Consider the following 18,433-nt stretch of genomic DNA (forward strand, 5'->3'; position numbering starts at 1 on the left):
TACATAACGGTAAATATTCAGTAGAACTAAGAAGTGAACAACTTTTTGAGTGATTCCGTTTTACGTTTTGAGCGACGCCTTGAGATAGGACTGTATCGTGTCTTATTTTTCATTCCCATTCTTCCCCAATCCATCGCACTCGTATTTAAATGCAAGTTTTATACGAGCGCATCACAAATGTTTTTTTTACTATTGGAACACGCAATATTCATGCACGAGAAAATTGTGTCTGAAAGTGCAGCGGTGCTTTTTTTTTTGCGCAAAACGCATCAGACTCGGATAATTCTATAAGATGTGGGTTTTTTGCACCCATAGATGTGCGCAAAAAAAAGCTCGTCTGACTTTGCCCTTAGGGCGTATTTTATTGTGCGAGTTTCGTATGTTGCGAGACGCACAAAACTCGCGCGACTAGAGATGAGCGAACGTACTCGTCCGAGCTTGATACTTGTTCGAGTATTAGCGTGTTCGAGATGCTCGTTACACTTAACGAGCACCACACGATGTTCGGGTTACTTTCACTTTCCTCTCTGAGACGTTAGCGCGCTTTTCTGGCCAATTGAAAGACAGGGAAGGCATTACAACTTCCCCCTGCGACATTCAAGCCCTATACCACCCCCCTGCAGTGAGTGGCTGGGAAGATCAGGTGTCACCCGAGTATAAAAATCGGCCCCTCCCGTGGCTCGCCACAGATGCGTTCTGACAGAGGAGGGAAAGTGCTATCATGGTGGAACTGCTATAGGGAGAGTGTTAGGAGTATTTTAGGCTTCAAGAACCCCAACGGTCCTTCTTAGGGCCACATCTAACCGTGTGCAGTACTGTGGAGGCTGCTTTTTGCAGTGTTGCACTTTTTTTTTTTTTGTATATCGGCCGTGCAGAGCATTGCACCCTGCAGTAATACTCCAGGGCCAGAAGCGCTTAGGCAGGGACAGAAGACATATTGATTGAATATAGGCAGTGGGCCTTTGCAAAAAAATTTGGGGAAAAAAATCTATTTGGGCTGCCTGTGACTGTCCTCAGTGTACTGGGTCTGTGCTGGGTGTAGTAGTTCTCCAAATTCATACGCAGCCAGCTAGGTGTTACAGCAGGCTTGCACAAAATTATTTCCTGGCTCTATCTGGGCTGTGAAATCACCGCTGTATTGCAGTTCACAGTGCAACACTCTGCAGTTCTTTGACATACTCCAGGGCCAGAAGCGCTTAGGCAGGGACAGAAGACATATTGATTATTGATTGAATATAGGCAGTGGGCCTTTGCAAAAAAATTTGGGGAAAAAATCTATTTGGGCTGCCTGTGAGTGTCCTCAGTGTTCTGGGTCTCTGCTGGGTGTAGTAGTTCTCCAAATTCATACGCAGCCAGCTAAGTGTTACAGCAGGCTTGCGCAAAATTATTTCCTGGCGTTCCGTAAGCGAAGTCAGCCTCCAACGACAGGCCAATAAGCGGCACATTTAATTACAGCGTTCTGTTTCTGCACTACTGGTAATACACCATGCTGAGGGGTAGGGGTAGGCCTAGAGGACGTGGACGCGGGTGAGGACGCGGAGGTCCAAGTCAGGGTGTGGGCACAGGCCGAGCCAGTGCGGTGGCCCGGGGTAGAGGCAGGGCCAGACCGAATAATCCACCAACTGTTTCCCAAAGCGCCCCCTCGCGCCATGAAACCCTGCAGAGGTCAAGGTGCTCTACGGTGTGGCAGTTTTTCACAGAGACGCCTCACGAACGACGAACAGTGGTGTGCAATATTTGTCGCGCCAAGATCAGCTGGGGAGGCACCACCACCAGCATGCGCAGGCATATGATGACCAAGCAACCCACAAGGTGGGACGAAGGCCGTTCACCGCCTCCGGTTTGCACCACTGCCTCTTCCCCTGTGCCCCAACCTGCCACTGAGATCCAACCCCCCTCTGAGGACACAGGCACTACCGTCTCCTGGCCTGCACCCACACCCTCACCTTTGCTGTCCTCGGCCCCATCCAGCAATGTCTTTCAGCGCAGCGTCCAGACGTCACTAGCGCCACTGTTTGAGCGCGAGCACAAGTACGCCGCCACGCACCCGCACGCTCAAGCGTTAAACGTGCACTTTGCCAAATTGATCAGCCTGGAGATGCTGCCGTATAGGCTTGTGGAAACGGATTCTTTCAAAAGCATGATGGCGGCGGCGGCCCCGTGCTACTCGGTTCCCAGTCGCCACTACTTTTCCCGATGTGCCGTCCCAGGCCTGCACGATAACGTCTCCCGCAACATTGTACGCGCCCTCACCAACGCGGTTACTGCCAAGGTCCACTTAACAACGGACACGTGGACAAGCACAGGCGGGCAGGGCCACTATATCTCCCTGACGGCACATTGGGTGAATTTAGTGGAGGCTGGGACAGAGTCAGAGCCTGGGACCGCTCATGTCCTACCCACCCCCCGAATTGCGTGCCCCAGCTCGGTGGTGGTATCTGCGGCGGTGTATGCTTCCTCCACTAAACCACCCTCCTCCTCCTCCTACGCAACCTCTGTCTTGCAATCAAGATGTGTCAGCAGCAGCACGTCGTCAGCAGTCGGTGTCGCACGGCGTGGCAGCACAGCGGAGGGCAAGCGTCAGCAGGCCGTGCTGAAACTACTCAGCTTAGAAGAGAAGAGTCAGACGGCCCACGAACTGCTGCAGGGTCTGACAGAGCAGACCGACTGCTGCCTTGCGCCGCTGAGCCTCCAACCGGGCATGGTCGTGTGTGACAACGGCCGTAACCTGGTGGCGGCTCTGCAGCTCGGCAGCCTCACGCACGTGCCATGCCTGGCACACGTCTTTAATTTGGTGGTTCAGCGCTTTCTGAAAAGCTACCCACACTTGTCATACCTGCTCGGAAAGGTGCGCTGGCTCAGCGCACATTTCCGCAACTCCAAGACGGACGCTGCCACCCTGCAAACCCTGCAACATCGGTTTAATCTGCCAGTGCACCGACTGCTGTGCGACGTGCCCACACAGTGGAACTCTACGCTCCACATGTTGGCCAGGCTCTATGAGCAGCGTAGAGCTATTGCGGAATATCAACTCCAAAATGGGCGGCATAGTGGGAGTTAGCCTCCTCAATTATTTACAGAAGAGTGGGCCTGGTTGGCAGCCATCTGCCAGGTCCTTGGAAACTTTGAGGAGTCTACCCAGATGCTGAGCGGGGATGCTGCAATCATTAGCGTCACCATTCCTCTGCTATGCCTCTTGAGAAGTTCCCTGCAAAGCATAAAGGCAGACGCTTTGCACTCGGAAACGGAGGCGGGGGAAGACAGTATGTCGCTGGATAGTCAGAGCACCCTCATGTCTATATCTCAGCGCGTTGAGGAGAAGGAGGAGGGGGAGGAGCATGAGGAGGAGGGGGAAGAGACAGCTTGGCCCACTGCTGAGGGTACAGATGCTGCTTGCCTGTCATCCTTTCAGCGCGTATGGCCAGAGGAGGAGGAGGAGGGGGAGGAGCATGAGGAGGAGGGGGAAGAAACAGCTTGGCCCACTGCTGAGGGTACACATGCTGCTTGCCTGTTATCTTTTCAGCGTGTATGGCCAGAGGAGGAGGAGGAGGAGGAGGAGGAGGAGGATCCTGAAAGTGATCTTCCGAGTGAGGACAGCCATGTGTTGCGTACAGGTACCCTGGCACACATGGCTGACTTCATGTTAGGATGCCTGTCTCGTGACCCTCGCGTTACACGCATTCTGGCCACTACGGATTACTGGGTGTACACACTGCTCGACCCACGGTATAAGGAGAGCCTTTCCACTCTCATTCCCGAAGAGGAAAGGGGTTCCAGAATGATGCTATACCACAGGGCGCTGGTGGACAAACTGATGGTAAACTTCCCATCCGACAGCGTTAGTGGCTGAAGGCGCATTTCCGCGGCCCAGGTAGCAGGGGAGGCGCAGAGATCAGGCAGCATGTACAGCGCAGGCAGGGGACCATTATCCAAGGCCTTTGCCAGCTTTCTGGCTCCCCAGCAAGACTGTTTCACCAGTCCCCAGTCAAGGCTGAGTTGGCGGGAGCACTGTAAAAGGATGGTGAGGGAGTACGTAGCCGATCGCACGACCGTCCTCCGTGACGCCTCTGTCCCCTACAACTACTGGGTGTCGAAGCTGGACGCGTGGCCTGAACTCGCGCTGTATGCCCTGGAGGTGCTTGCTTGTCCTGCGGCTAGCGTCTTGTCAGAGAGTATGTTTAGTGTGGCTGGGGGAATCATCACGGATAAGCGTACCCATCTGTCAACCGACAGTGCCGACAGGCTTACACTCATCAAGATGAACAAAGCCTGGATTTCCCCAGACTTCTCTTCTCCACCAGCGGACAGCAGCGATACCTAAGCAATACGTAGGCTGCACCCGCGGATGGAAGCATCGTTCTCTATCACCATCCAAAACGGGGACCTTTTTGCTTCATCAATCTGTGTATAATATTCCTCCTCCTCCTCCTGCTCCTCTTCCTGAAACCTGACATAATCACGCCGAACGGGCAATTTTTCTTAGGCCCACAAGGCTCACTCATATAATTTTTCTAAACAATTTTTATACGTTTCAATGCTCATTAAAGCGTTGAAACTTTCACCTCAACCAATTTTTATTTTTACTGGGCTGCCTCCAGGCCTAGTTACCAATTAAGCCACATTAACCAAAGCGATTAATGGGTTTCACCTGCCCTCTTGGTTGGGCAGGGGCAATTTTTCTCAGGTACATTAGTACTGTTGGTACACCAATTTTGGGGGGCCCTCGCCTACAGTGTAATCCAATTAATTTTTAGCCCACCTGCATTACAGCTGACGTTACATCAGCTGTGTTGGGCACTGCAATGGGATATATTTATGTACCGCCGGTGGGTTCCAGGGAGCCACCCATGCTGTGGGTCCACAGGGAGTTGTAACTGCATGTGTCCACTTCTAAAGAACCCCAGTCTGACTGGGGCATGCAGTGTGGGCCGAAGCCCACCTGCATTAAACATGACATTACCTCAGCTGTGATGGGCAATGCAATGGGATATATTTATGTACCGCCGGTGGCTTCCTGGCACCCACCCTTGCTGTTGGTCCACAGGGACTTCACAATAGGGAGTTGTACCTGCCTGTGTCTATGAATTAAAAAGCCCGGTCAGGTTGGGGCATGCAGTGTGGGCCGAAGCCCACCTGCATTTAATCTGACGTTAGCTCTGCTGTCCAGGGCACTGCAATGGGATACATTTATGTACAGCTGGTGGGTTCCAGGGAGCCACCCATGCTGTGGGTGCACACGGAATTCCCATTGCGGAGTTGTACCTGCCTGTGACTATTTATAAAAAAACGCGGTCTGACTGGGGCGTGCAGACACCTTGACAGAATGAATAGTGTGTGGCACATAGGTTCCCCATTGCTATGCCCACGTGTGCAGCTCCAGATGGAGGTGGCACAGGATTGGATTTCTCATTGCTTCTGTACAGCATTGTGGGCTATCGCCCAACCCCTTTTAAAGAGGGTCGCTGCCTAGCCGTGCCAACCCTCTGCAGTGTGTGCCTGCGGTTCCTCCTCATGGCAGACGCACTTATAAATAGACATGAGGGTGGTGTGGCATGAGGGCAGCTGAAGGCTGCGCAGGGACACTTTGGTGTGTGCTGTGGACACTGGGTCGTGCGCGGGGGGGGGGGGGGGTCAGCATGTAACCCAGGAGAAGTGGCAGCAGAGTGTCATGCATGCAGTGATTGTGCTTTGTTGGAGGTAGTGTGGTGCTTAGCTAAGGTATGCATTGCTAGTGAGGGCTTTTCAGAAGTAAAAATTGTTGGGAGGGGGCGGGGGCACTCTTGCCGCTATTGTGGCATAATAGTGGGACCTGGGAACTTGAGATGTAGCCCAACATGTAGCCCCTCGCCTGCCCTATCTGTTGCTGTGTCGTTCCCATCACTTTCTTGAATTGCCCAGATTTTCACAAACGAAAACCTTAGCGAGCATCGGCGATATACAAAAATGCTCGGGTCGCCCATTGACTTCAATGGGGTTCGTTACTCGAAACGTACCCCCGAGCATCGTGAAAAGTTCGTCTCGAGTAACGAGCACCCGAGCATTTTGGTGCTCGCTCATCTCTACGCGCGACAATATAATCCATTGTTGGAATAGGTGTATACATGCAGCGTTGAGATGGAAATACATGTTCTGCGAGTTCGCCAAAACCTCACCTATTATTTCCAATCGGTCTGGGACAAGTTTGCATTGCACTCATGTAGATGCGAGTGTGATGTGATGCAATGTTCACACGTGGGAATATCTTCATTTGTTTGAGTCTGTATCATTGTTTTTTTCTGCTGCTCCAGCATTTCTGTTGTTTTATATTTTTTTGAGGTGAAACTTTATATATGATTAATAAAAGTTTACTTTTAGGGCAGAGCTACACCCGGGCGTGAAAACCCGGCTGATATACTGTCGTCTGAAGCCGCCGTAAGAAGTCAATGGCATTTTTTTAAGCACGTGAATACGCTGTGTCTCGGAAAAATCACCAATAGGCAGAAATCCACACAGAATCCGTATAACTTACTTGACACACACATTCAGATATTTTGGCATAGGAACAGGACAATCAGAAGTTTACAAGTCCTAAAGAAGAAAAGCTGTGATTGACCTTGGCTCACACAAGTGTGTAATCAGGGAAAGATGGCTGATTAAAGATGGACTTTGTTTTAGAAATATACTCATACTAGCTGATATACCCGGCTACGCCCGAGTTAATTTGGTACTGGTGTTCATCTGGTGTTCCCACGGAAAATCTTATGAAGTCGTGGTTACTTTAGAGATACTGAGGAAAAACATATGTTCCCCATTTTGCATAGTTCTCTGCGTTACCCAGGAAACCCCATGTGGAGGCAACCATGCAACGTTTCCTTTATATAAAATGACATCAGGAAGTGAGAGAATTAGATTACGTACATAAAATTTGGACACAAATTCTTTTGTGCTTAGAATTGAATAATCGAATTGTGACCCATTAACTTTTAATACTTAGGACACAATCAATGCTTGTGCCAAATGTCATGTTTCTATGACATTGGGAAGTGAGACATTTAGATTATGTACGTAAAATTTGGATGCTAATTCTTTTGCACATAGAACTGAATAATGGAGTTGGGACCCATTAGCTTTTCCTATTTATGATATAATCAATGCTCATGCCAAATTTCCCGTTTCTATGACACCGGAAAGTGAGAAAAATACATTCCGTACGTAAAATTTCGACGCCAATTCTGTTGCGCTAGAATTGAATAATCGAGTTGGGACCCATTAGCTTTTCCTATTTATGATATAATCAATGCTCATGCCAAATTTCCCGTTTCTATGACACCGGAAAGTGAGAAAAATACATTCCGTACGTAAAATTTCGACGTCAATTCTGTTGCGCTAGAATTGAATAATCGAGTTGGGACCTAAGAACTTTTCCTATTTATGACATAATCAATGCTCGTGCCAGATTTCACGTTTCTATGATACCGGAAAGTGAGAAAATTAGATTCCGTACGTAAAATTTGGACGCTAATTCTTTTGCGCATAGAATTGAATAATCGAGTTGGGACCCATAAACTTTTCAAATTTATGACACAATCAATGCGCGTGCCAAATTTCATGTTTCTATCACATTGGGAAGTGAGAGAATTAGATTATGTACGTAAAATTTGGACGCTACTTCTTTTGCGCATAGAAATGAATTATGGAGTTGGGACCCATTAGGTTTTCCGATTTATGACATAATCAATGCTCGTGCCAAATTTCCCGTTTCTATGACACCGGAAAGTGAAAAAATTACATTCCGCATGTAAAATTTCGACGCCAATTCTTTTGCGATAGAATTCAATAATCGAGTTGGGACCCATTAGCTTTTCCTATTTTTGACATATTCAATGCTCGTGCCAAATTTCACGTTTCCATGACACCGGAAAGTGAGAAAATTAGATTCTGTACGTAAAATTTGGACGCTAATTCTTTTGCGCATAGAATTGAATAATCGAGTTGGGACCCATTAGCTTTTTCTATTTCTAACATAATTAATGCTCCTGCCAAATTTCGAGTTTCTATGACACCGGAAAGTGAGAGAATTAGATTCCGTACGTAAAATTTGCACGCTAATTCTTTTGCGCATATTATTGAATAATCGAGTTTGGACCCACTAACTTTTCCTATTTATGACATAGTCAATGCTCGTGCCAAGTTTTAAGTTTCTATGACATTGGGAAGTGATAGATTTAGATTATGTACGTAAAATTTCAACGCCAATTCTTTTGCACTAGAATTGAATAATCGAGTTTGGACCCAATAACTTTTCCTATTTTGGAGATAATCTATGCTTGTGCCAAATTTCATGTTTCTACGACATCGGGAAGTTGGAGAACTTTTGGCGAGTCAGTGAGTGAGTGAGTCAGTGAGGGCTTTCGTCTTTATATATATAGACTAGCTGATATACCCGGCTTCGCCAGAGTTATTTTGGTACTGGTGTTTATGTGGTGTTCACATGGAAAATCTTATGAAGTCGTGGTTACTTTAGAGATACTGAGGAAAAAGATATGTTCACCATTTTGCATAGTTCTCTGCGTTACTCAGAAAACACCACGTGGAGGTAACCATGCGACGTTTCCTTTATATAAAATGACATCAGGAAGTGAGAGAATTAGATTACATACATAAAATTTGGACACTAATTCTTTTGCGCTTAGAATTGAATAATTGAGTTGGGACCCATTAGCTTTTCCTATTTATGACATAATCAATGCTTGTGCCAATTTTCACGTTTCTATGACACCGGAAAGTGAGAAAATCACATTCTGCGCGTAAAATTTGGACGCTAATTCTTTTGCGCATAGAATTGAATAATCGAGTTGGGACCCATTAGCTTTTCCTATTTATGACATAATCAATGTTCGTGCCAAATTTCACGTTTCTATGACACCAGAAAGTGAAAAAAATACATTGCGCACGTAAAATTTCGACGCCAATTCTTTTGCGCTAGAATTGAATAATCGAGCTGGAACCCATTAGCTTTTCTTATTTATGACATAATCAATGCTAGTGCCAAATTTCAAGTTTCTATGACACCGAAAAGTGAGAAAATTAGATTCCGTACGTAAAATTTGGACGCTAATTCTTTTGCGCATAGAATTGAATAATCATGTTGGAACCTATTAACTTTTCCTATTTATGACATATTTAATGCCCGTGCCAAATTTGAAGTTTTTATGACATTGGGAACTAAGAGATTTAGATTATGTACTTTAAATTTCGACGCCAATTCTTTTGCGCTAGAATTGAATAATCGAGTTGGGACCCAATTACTTTTCCTATTTTGGAGATAATCTATGCTTGCAACAAAATTCATGTTTCTACGACATCGGGAAGTTGGAGAACTCGTGGCGAGTCAGTCAGTGAGTCAGTGAGGGCTTTCGTCTTTATATATATAGATATCTGCTTAGCAAATAGTAAAACAAATGAGACGGAGTTCTTCATTTGATCTTCTATGCATATACTTAACTATGTAAGCCTTAACTAAGCTCAGGAATGCTTATAGATTAGAATTAGTTAGCAAACAGGGTGTGACTAAAGAAGAGTTTAGCCCATGACCGACCTCCCTGCATGCGCTTAGTTTAGGTAAATAAAGAATCCTAACAAGTTACACATATGTAGAGGTCAGGTGTCTTCTGGCCTCGTTTTCAATGTTTTTTGTCTAGGAGGACTAGAAGTACTTGTGCTTGTTAGCAAATAAACAGATTCAGTTGTGATTCCACAAATGCTGTGCGACATGTCGGTGATTCTCCGAGCGGCTCGTATTGAACCTCTGATTTGAAACAGAAGTCGATACCTTTAGCGATCCATTGGGTTGACAGAAATACAGTCGTATGATTGAGTCCTACGGCCGTATTTCCAGGGGTGATAACAGTCTCAGTAACTCAGACAAACATCACACTTAAATTTCAATGTGAGTACAACGTGTTCTAGTAAGAATACCCCACTGCGCTGCGTGCAGCTTTCATGCACGATTAAAAAAATTACAAATTGTCTTTTTAAATTGCTTTGCTCTCGCATGAAGCTTGCGTGTACATTCACCCCCAGCAAATAACTGGCATGTTTTCTATGATATCACCAAAAAATAGGGCATTAGCCCATTGGAAGCAGTGGGTTAATACATCGCACGAGTTCTGTGTGTCGCGCAAACGCACAGAACTCATGGGATTTTCTCTCTTGTATATATCTCATTCTATTGTGTCAGCTCTCCTCACCAGAAAGGAAAGCTCAATGTCGCCACTGTCATCTGTCTCAATGATGAAATCCACGGTCACGATGACGGACCCATCACTGATCGCCAAGCTGTTAATTGGGCGGATAGACAAGGAGCTTTTGGTTGTCACATGTAGCTCTTCAAGGTAGAGACTGTCGCTGCCGTAGCGGACAGACACCTTGTTAGAGATGTAGGGTTCATCTTCCTCATCAGTCGTGGCCTGAAATAAAAAAAGAACATAATCCATATGGCAATCAAAAATAGAAGCCAATGAGGCATCTAATACGATTACGCATCACACGGCATGTCAGCGCACGGTCTGGTGATGTCATACACCATCATGTACTATCAATACTGTATCTTCACCACTATAATAAAGTCTCCACACCATGCCACCCATTTCATCAATCAGCTGGCCATTGTCATGAAGTGTGAAATCGGGAGATTCACCCATCTTTGTTTGTCAGGTTGTGTTCTCTGGTATCAGTTAGTCTGCATGCCTGTGGAAGCTAGGTGAATTAAGTATGGGTGTTGAGGAATACATGCTGCCAAGGCTAAAGCTCAATCAATATCCATCGGTATGTTAATTCACACCTGAAGCCAGAGCTTCTGATCCCATCTGCCCATTAGTGACAGACCAGGATGTCCTTTGTCCCATGACAGTAACGTTAGCAAGTCACAGGAGGTAGCGTTTTTACTCCTGTCCTCACAGGACACATTCCCTAGACTGAGCGTCTTGGACACTTCGCTACTTGAATTAGACAAACTGGGATCAAGAGTCATCTGGAAGTTTTAGTGCAACACAAGTTATATTTTCAGAACTGGGAGTCAGCCGTAACCCAATGCATCCTGTCCCATCACGTTGCGATCCCCGGGACACGTGGAATCTAACACACGCTAGACAAAAACCCATTAAATGCTGTGGTTGGTGTCTATTTGTTGATAACTCATGCTATGAAATACGGCGATCCTAGTTTCTCTCCTGGGGAAATATGGCCACAATACTGGATTGTATTTTTATCAAGAAAATCCATGCATCTACTTATCTTCTCCCTGATGTCCCTCATACGTCCCATTTAATTTCCATTTAACAAAACTGTCTGACAGTAAGACATCCTTGTTGCCCATAGCAACCAATCAGCACAGTGATCATTTCTCTGCTGAGAAAACATGAAAGCTGTGCTGTGATTGGTGGCTATAGGCAACAATGACAGTCTTACTGTTGAACAGTTTTGCTAAATGAGCCCCAAAAAGTATTTTTCTGCCATCGTCACCACTAGGGAAAAATAGCTGCCAATGGAGTCCTTGATTTTCATGTCTACCAGTCTGTTATTACTATACAATGTCATTTTCGTGCAAAGTCTACTGAAGCTCTGCCCAGCGGGCACACAATTTATAAAAGGGACAGAGGCCACTGTCTGCAGACCTGACACCTCAAGAGAGAGGTGCTGTCTTCCAGGTGCACAAATCAGGACTTTCCAACTATCTGCAGAGACTTTGAAGACCTCAGAAAGAAGGTGAGGGAACTAGGAGTACAGGTAGTTTTTTTCGTCCATTCTCCCAGTGGATGGCCAGGGAATAAGAAGATGGCACAGGATTCTAGAGGTGAACAACTGGCTACGTCAATGGTGCCGTCAGCAAAGATTTGGATTTCTAGACCATAGAGTTAATTACCTGTATGATGGACTGTTTGCTAGAGACAGGTTGCACCTTACAAAGACAGGTAAGTATATATGTGCCAGGTGCTTTGCTTCACTCATTAGGAGGGCTTTAAACTAAAATAATATGGGAAGGGAAGTGAAAGGTAAAAATTAGAGATGAGTGAGTATACTCGCTAAAGGCAATTGCTCGAGCGAGCATTGCTTTTAGCGAGTACCTGCCCGCTCGAGACTGAAGGTTCGGGTGTCGGCGGCGGGCAGGGACCTGTGGGGGAGAGCGGGGAGGAACGGAGGGGAGATCTCTCTCTCCCACTTTCCCCCCCCCCCCCCCGCTCCCTCCTGCTGACAGCCGCTACTCACCGCTCCCCCGCGCCGGCACCCGAACCTTCAGTCTCGAGCGGGCAGGTACTCGCTAAAAGCAATGCTCGCTCGAGCAATTGCCTTTAGCGAGTATACTTGCTCATCCCTAGTAAAAATATACAGCTAATTAATACATTTGAGAACCTCGCTATCAGAACTGGAAAGAAATAACAAAGACAAAAAATTCAGGAAAGTAGAGGAGCAAGAGACCCCGATCACAAACTAACATGTTTCTACACAAATGCACAGAGCATGGGAAACAAACCAGGAGAATTGGGGCTCCAAACACAGGAAGAGAAACATGATGTCATCGGCATCACGGAAACTTGGTGGGATGATACACATGATTGGATACAAGGCTTGAAGGATATAACTTATTTATAAGAAACAGACCTAAAGCCTACACCACAATCTGAGTACCAACATAATCCAACAACAACATCCGCAGAACAGGACTATCCACACCTGATGTCTGGTCAATAGCACAGACACTGGACCTGTCACTGTTCACATACAACATCCTCAGAACAGGACTATCCACACCTGATGTCTGGCCACCTGCACAGACACTGGACCTGTCACTGTTCACACACACCATCCTCAGTACAGGACTATCCACACCTGATGTCTGGCCACCTGCACAGACACTGGACCTGTCACTGTTCACATACAACATCCTCAGAACAGGACTATCCACACCTGATGTCTGGCCACCTGCACAGACACTGGACCTCTCACTGTTCACATACAACATCCTCAGAAAAGGACTATCCACACCTGATGTCTGGCCACCTGCACAGACACTGGACCTGTCACTGTTCACACACACCATCCTCAGTACAGGACTATCCACACCTGATGTCTAGCCATCTGCACAGACACTGGACCTGTCACTGTTCACATACTACATCCTCAGAACCAGACTATCCACCCCTGATGTCTGGCCACCTGCACAGACACTGGACCTGTCACTGTTCACATACTACAACCTCAGAACCGGACTATCCACACCTGATGTCTAGCCACCTGCACAGACACTGGACCTGTCACTCTTCACACACAATAACATACCAACATAATCCATAGCAACCTACTCCATAACTTACCATACTACATAACACACATACCCCTCCCTGCTGACATACCAAACATACTGCTTGCCAACATACTAACAAAGTCAACATACAAGATTTGCATACTAACACAGCATATGTTGCGTTTATGTGGACAAACAAGCACCGGGCCTACATGAACGTAACCCAAAGATATGGGTTTGGGGAAACTAACTCTATGCTGCAGGGAAGATGGTGAGGCCCTACCTAACAAGCGCAGAGATCACCTCTATAAAGCTGGCCCCACACTGGAACCTCGGCCCTGCTCTCCCTGAAAGGGTGATACTCGCAACCAGGCAGAACTGACACATTAAATGCACAAACACACTTACCACACAACCTCGCACGCTAAAGCAGATGGTAAAACTGAATATAAAAGTGAGGGATTAGTTTGTACATTGGCCAATGAACTTAAGCTTCAAGGCCACGACAAGGCTCCTCGTGTTTTGCATTCCCTACTCTAGCAAGACGCTAAACTGGCAGCATAGGACACCATTCACACAGCAACACACTAGGGTTAGCATGCCAGACACACACCCACATAGAACAGGACAGTTCCCTCCTCATCTCTAGCCAGCAGCACAGACATACAGAACATGATGCTGTTTACACCATATACACAGAACAGGGCTATCCACGCCTAATGTCTAGCTACCTGCACAAACACTGGACCAGCCCCTGTTCAAACACATAACACAAGTACAGACACGCAAAACCCACAAACCCTAGAGTGAAGGGATACCAGTATCCTCTTGCAGAAGGAAGATATTTATCTGGAACCAGACCAGTGGTGATTGGCTAGCAGGAGAACACCACACCCAGCCAGCTCAATCATTCCACACCTGTGAGGCTATACTGTTAGAAACCCATGTAGCACAACAGCTCCTAGCCAGCACAACCTAACAGTTACAGCAAGCTTTTGGGTTCTTCTATCGACCCGTCATAAGGCTGAAATGAATCTGGTTTGGCTGGGGCACAAATATAACATACAAATGCAGAGAGGACAAAAAAGGTATCATATCTACAAGATTACTTGGTTTCTATCACTGAAAACAATCACACTTTGCTCTAGTGGCTAACACGGTACCAAACTTTTTTAAGTTTGTCCTTTCTTATCACGCCCCTTTTCCTCAGGAATTTGTCCATCCTCTAATTCTAGTCATTGGCTTACACCCTAGGCATGCTGTAAAGCCTATTAGAAGTAGGTAACTACCTTCCAAAAGGTTGCACTGTGATGCATTATTTTATCACTCATTTGCACAGACTTTTCCCAAAAGCATTGCTCGATGTCTAAGACTCCGTACAACTGTGTGGTGCTCTCCACAGAAACATTATGTCCCCTAGACTATCTGCCACCCCAAAAGCCAAACACCCTGACAGTGATAGCAACAATGTCTGCAGGTCCAAACAAAGCAAGCTGCCAAAATTCCCACCTGCCATAAAATTCTCTTTATCACTTGCAGTTGTTTTTTACAAAGCTATAGGGAAATAAGGTGTAGAGTGGCAGAAAGGTGGCCCCTAGTGCAGAGCCTTCTGTGTGGTGTGAGCCACTGTCAGATTGATAGATTAGGGTGGGTGGGTGCTCTAGACTTACCCGTAATGATATGTAGGTGTTGTTCCATTCAGAGGTAGGTAGCTGGAATGAGACTTCCCCTGCAGAATCTGTTATGTACGTTTCTTTCCCAGTGCCTTCTTTCTTGGGGATGCTGAGATGGACCTTTTTACCACTGAGACGTTTTCCGTCATATGATTCCAGCACCAACTGTGGTCAAGAAAGTACAAAAACGATATTAAGACAATCCCTACTTCTTAGAAAGGACTCTGGACAATTAGCCCTCTGCAGGGCTCCCCACCAATCAGCTATAACTGTGGGACAGTAAATACTTAGGTTCATTGGGGCTTTCCTATAGGGGGAAATGAAGCATTACATATAGAGATGAGCGAGCGTACTCGTCCGAGCTTGATACTCGTTCGAGTATTAGGGTGTTCGAGATGCTCGTTACTCGAGACGAGTACCACACGATGTTCGAGTTACTTTCACTTTCATCTCTGAGACGTTAGCGCGCTTTTCTGGCCAATAGAAAGACTGGGAAGGCATTACAACTTCCCCCTGCGACGTTCAAGCCCTATACCACCCCCCTGCAGTGAGTGGCTGGCGAGATCAGGTGTCACCCGAGTATTAAAATCGGCCCCTCCCGCGGCTCGCCACAGATGCATTCTGACAGAGATCAGGGAAAGTGCTGCTGGTGCCGGAGCTGCTATAGGGAGAGTGTTAGGAGTATTTTAGGCTTCAAGAACCCCAACAGTCCTTCTTAGGCCATAGAAATCGCAGATCGCACCTATCTGCGATTCCTATTCTCTTCTCGATACGCGCACAATGGGGCCGGCGGCAGCAGCACCGACCCCATTGAGAACATATAGAAGACAAATCATTCTTCTCTGAGAAGAACAATGTTTGCCCATTGAATTCAATGGAGCCGGCAATACAGCAGGTTCCACTGAAAGCAATGGGCTGCCGGCGTGCGCGGGATGAATTGTCGGGAAGGGCTTAAATATATAAGCCCTTCCCTGCAATTTATCCAGAAATGTGTTAAAATAAAAAAAAATATATATATATATACACTTACCTTGTCCCGGCAGACGGAGTTCAGCCGTGGCGGCCGGCAGTGGGTGTGAAGGGGGTGTGAGTCAGACTCAGCGCTGAGCCAATCAGGGGGCAGGTCTGACTCACACCCACTGTAGGCCGGCCGCGCTGAACTCCGTCTGCCGGGACAAGGTAAGTATATACCGTATATACTGGCATATAAGACGACTTTTGAACCCCGAAAAATCTGCTCTGAAGTCGGGGGTCGTCTTATACGCCGGTAGTACAAAAAAAAGAAAGTGTCAAAAAATAAAAATCATTACTCACTTCCCCCGGCGTTCTGCGGCGCTGCTGCAGGATGTCGCTCCCTCCTGGTCCCCGGCAGAGCATTGCTTTCTGGACGCAGGGCTTGAAATCCCCGCCTCCAGAAAGCTACTGTGATTAGCTAACACACGCCGTCAGCCAATCACAGCCATTCAATGACATCATTGTCATTGGCTGTGATTGGCTGAAGGCACGTGTGTTTTCTGGAGGCGGGGATTTCAAGCCCTGCGTCCAGAAAGCAATGCTCTGCCGGGGACCAGGAGGGAGCGACATCCTGCAGTAGCACCGCAGAACGCTGGGGGAAGTGAGTAATGATTTTTATTTTTTGCTCCGCTGTATTCCCGGCGTATAAGGTGACAGTTGGGGGGTCGTCTTATACGCCCCGTCGCCTTATACGCCGGTATATACGGTATATATTTTTTATTTTTACACATTTCTGGATGAATTGCAGGGAAGGGCTTCTATATTTAAGCCCTTCCCGACAATTTATCCCGCGTACGCCGGCAGCCCATTGCTTTCAGTGGAACCTGCTGTATTGCCGGCTCCATTGAATTCAATGGGCTAACATCGTTCTTCTCTGCCACAGCTGTTACTGCTGTGGCAGAGGAGAACGATCTTTATGCTGACAGTGCGGGGGGGGGGCACTCTTGCCGCTATTGTGGCTTAATAGTGGGACCTGTGAACTTGAGATGCAGCCCAACATGTAGCCCCTCGCCTGCCCTATCCGTTGCTGTGTCGTTCCCATCACTTTCTTGAATTGCCCCGATTTTCACAAATGAAAACCTTAGCGAGCATCGGCGATATACAAAAATGCTCGGGTCGCCCATTGACTTCAATGGGGTTCGTTACTCGAAACGAACCCTCGAGCATCGCGATAATTTCGTTCCGAGTAACGAGCACCCGAGCATTTTGGTGCTCGCTCATCTCTAATTACATAGTGTTCATTCACATCAGTGGGTTATTTGTGAAATGCAGGACAAGATACGCATTGGATATGCATGGGATATGCTCTTTGTAGCCGCTGTGCACTCACCTTACATGAATACAGAGCCCCGGGCTGGTAGTACTCCTTGCAGTCTTTGAATGACAGCTCGGTGAGCTGGGATTGGATTTGGATTGTCTTTTTAGGAGCGCTAAATTTTACTTCTGAGGAAAAGAAGAAGAAACTTGATGAAACAACCCAAATTTTACATATGGCGTCAACTAAGATGATATGGATAGATAGCATCGCACCTGCCCATCCTCAGACCCCTACACCACCCACCATGCTGCTGGCTAAATAGTGTGATGGTCCTATGATTAGATGGAAGGTCCTATCAAAGGTTCATACACTACCAATGTTCATGGACATCAGGAAGACATGGGAGCACTGAAGTGGAAGCTTGCAGGCACCACTAGAAAACCAGACGGACACTGGCATTTAGCCCTATCCCATGCCCAGGACTCATCAGGCACAGGGAGCAGGTAAATGTGTTTGTTAGTGCTAGGTTTCTCAGTACTGCTGTACTGTGTTAGGGGCTCCCATCCACCTTCCCAGGAAGATACGTCCAGGAAGGTGAGGAAGTGTGCAAGACACTATTTTACTGAAGCCTCATGGAGGCTGTAGGAGAGGTCCTGTCCCCATAATGATGCGGTCCGTGATGTGGCTAGCATGGCACTGCCCAGAAGAACTCCCTCAAATAGGGATAGTGAATGGGTGCAGTTCTTCTGGGCATCAATTTCTACTTTTTACTAATACTATTTTGAAGTACATACATCTTTTTAATTTTTATTTCCGTTTTGGGGAAGCAAGAGGAATAAAAAAATTGGTATTTTTGCATTTACGTTTCTTTTTTTTCCACGGAATTCACCCTGCTGGACAAATTATGTAATACTTTTATGGTACGGGTTGTTATGGATGTGGCAATACTCAATATGTGCAGAGTTTTTATTTTTTAAATATTTAAAGCCTTGTGTAAGGGGAAAAAGGTTTTATTTAATTTTTTTCAGTAAACTATTTACCTTTTAGTTGTGTGAGAAGCTATAATATTTCCTGTCCTCCATTTTGTCTTGTAACCTGCTCTTCTTTAGCACATATTATTGTTCCTATCACAAGAATGCAAGCTCATTTTCCAAGGCCATTTTACTGAGGTCTCATGAGAAACAGCTTTAATTGGCCAAAGAGAAG

General features: G+C 46.6%; 2 protein-coding genes across 2 annotated transcripts in view; both read right to left on the bottom strand.

Moving 5' to 3' along the window:
* LOC136626392 (pregnancy zone protein-like) overlaps positions 1 to 18,433 on the bottom strand; it is a 600,260-nt gene that overhangs the window by 129,901 nt on the left and 451,926 nt on the right. The window lies entirely within an intron of this gene.
* Positions 1 to 18,433, bottom strand: part of LOC136626787 (alpha-2-macroglobulin-like protein 1) — a 172,763-nt gene that overhangs the window by 117,346 nt on the left and 36,984 nt on the right. Inside the window, exons 10-12 of the mRNA XM_066601792.1 lie at positions 17,300 to 17,412; positions 14,953 to 15,120; positions 10,230 to 10,448 (exon numbers count right to left, since the gene is read on the bottom strand). Of these exons, the coding sequence (XP_066457889.1) occupies positions 10,230 to 10,448; positions 14,953 to 15,120; positions 17,300 to 17,412 (500 nt within the window). The remainder of the gene's footprint in view (positions 1 to 10,229; positions 10,449 to 14,952; positions 15,121 to 17,299; positions 17,413 to 18,433) is intronic.

This window comes from Eleutherodactylus coqui, chromosome 4 (genome assembly GCF_035609145.1).
Source record: "Eleutherodactylus coqui strain aEleCoq1 chromosome 4, aEleCoq1.hap1, whole genome shotgun sequence".
Taxonomy (NCBI): Eukaryota; Metazoa; Chordata; class Amphibia; order Anura; family Eleutherodactylidae; genus Eleutherodactylus; species Eleutherodactylus coqui.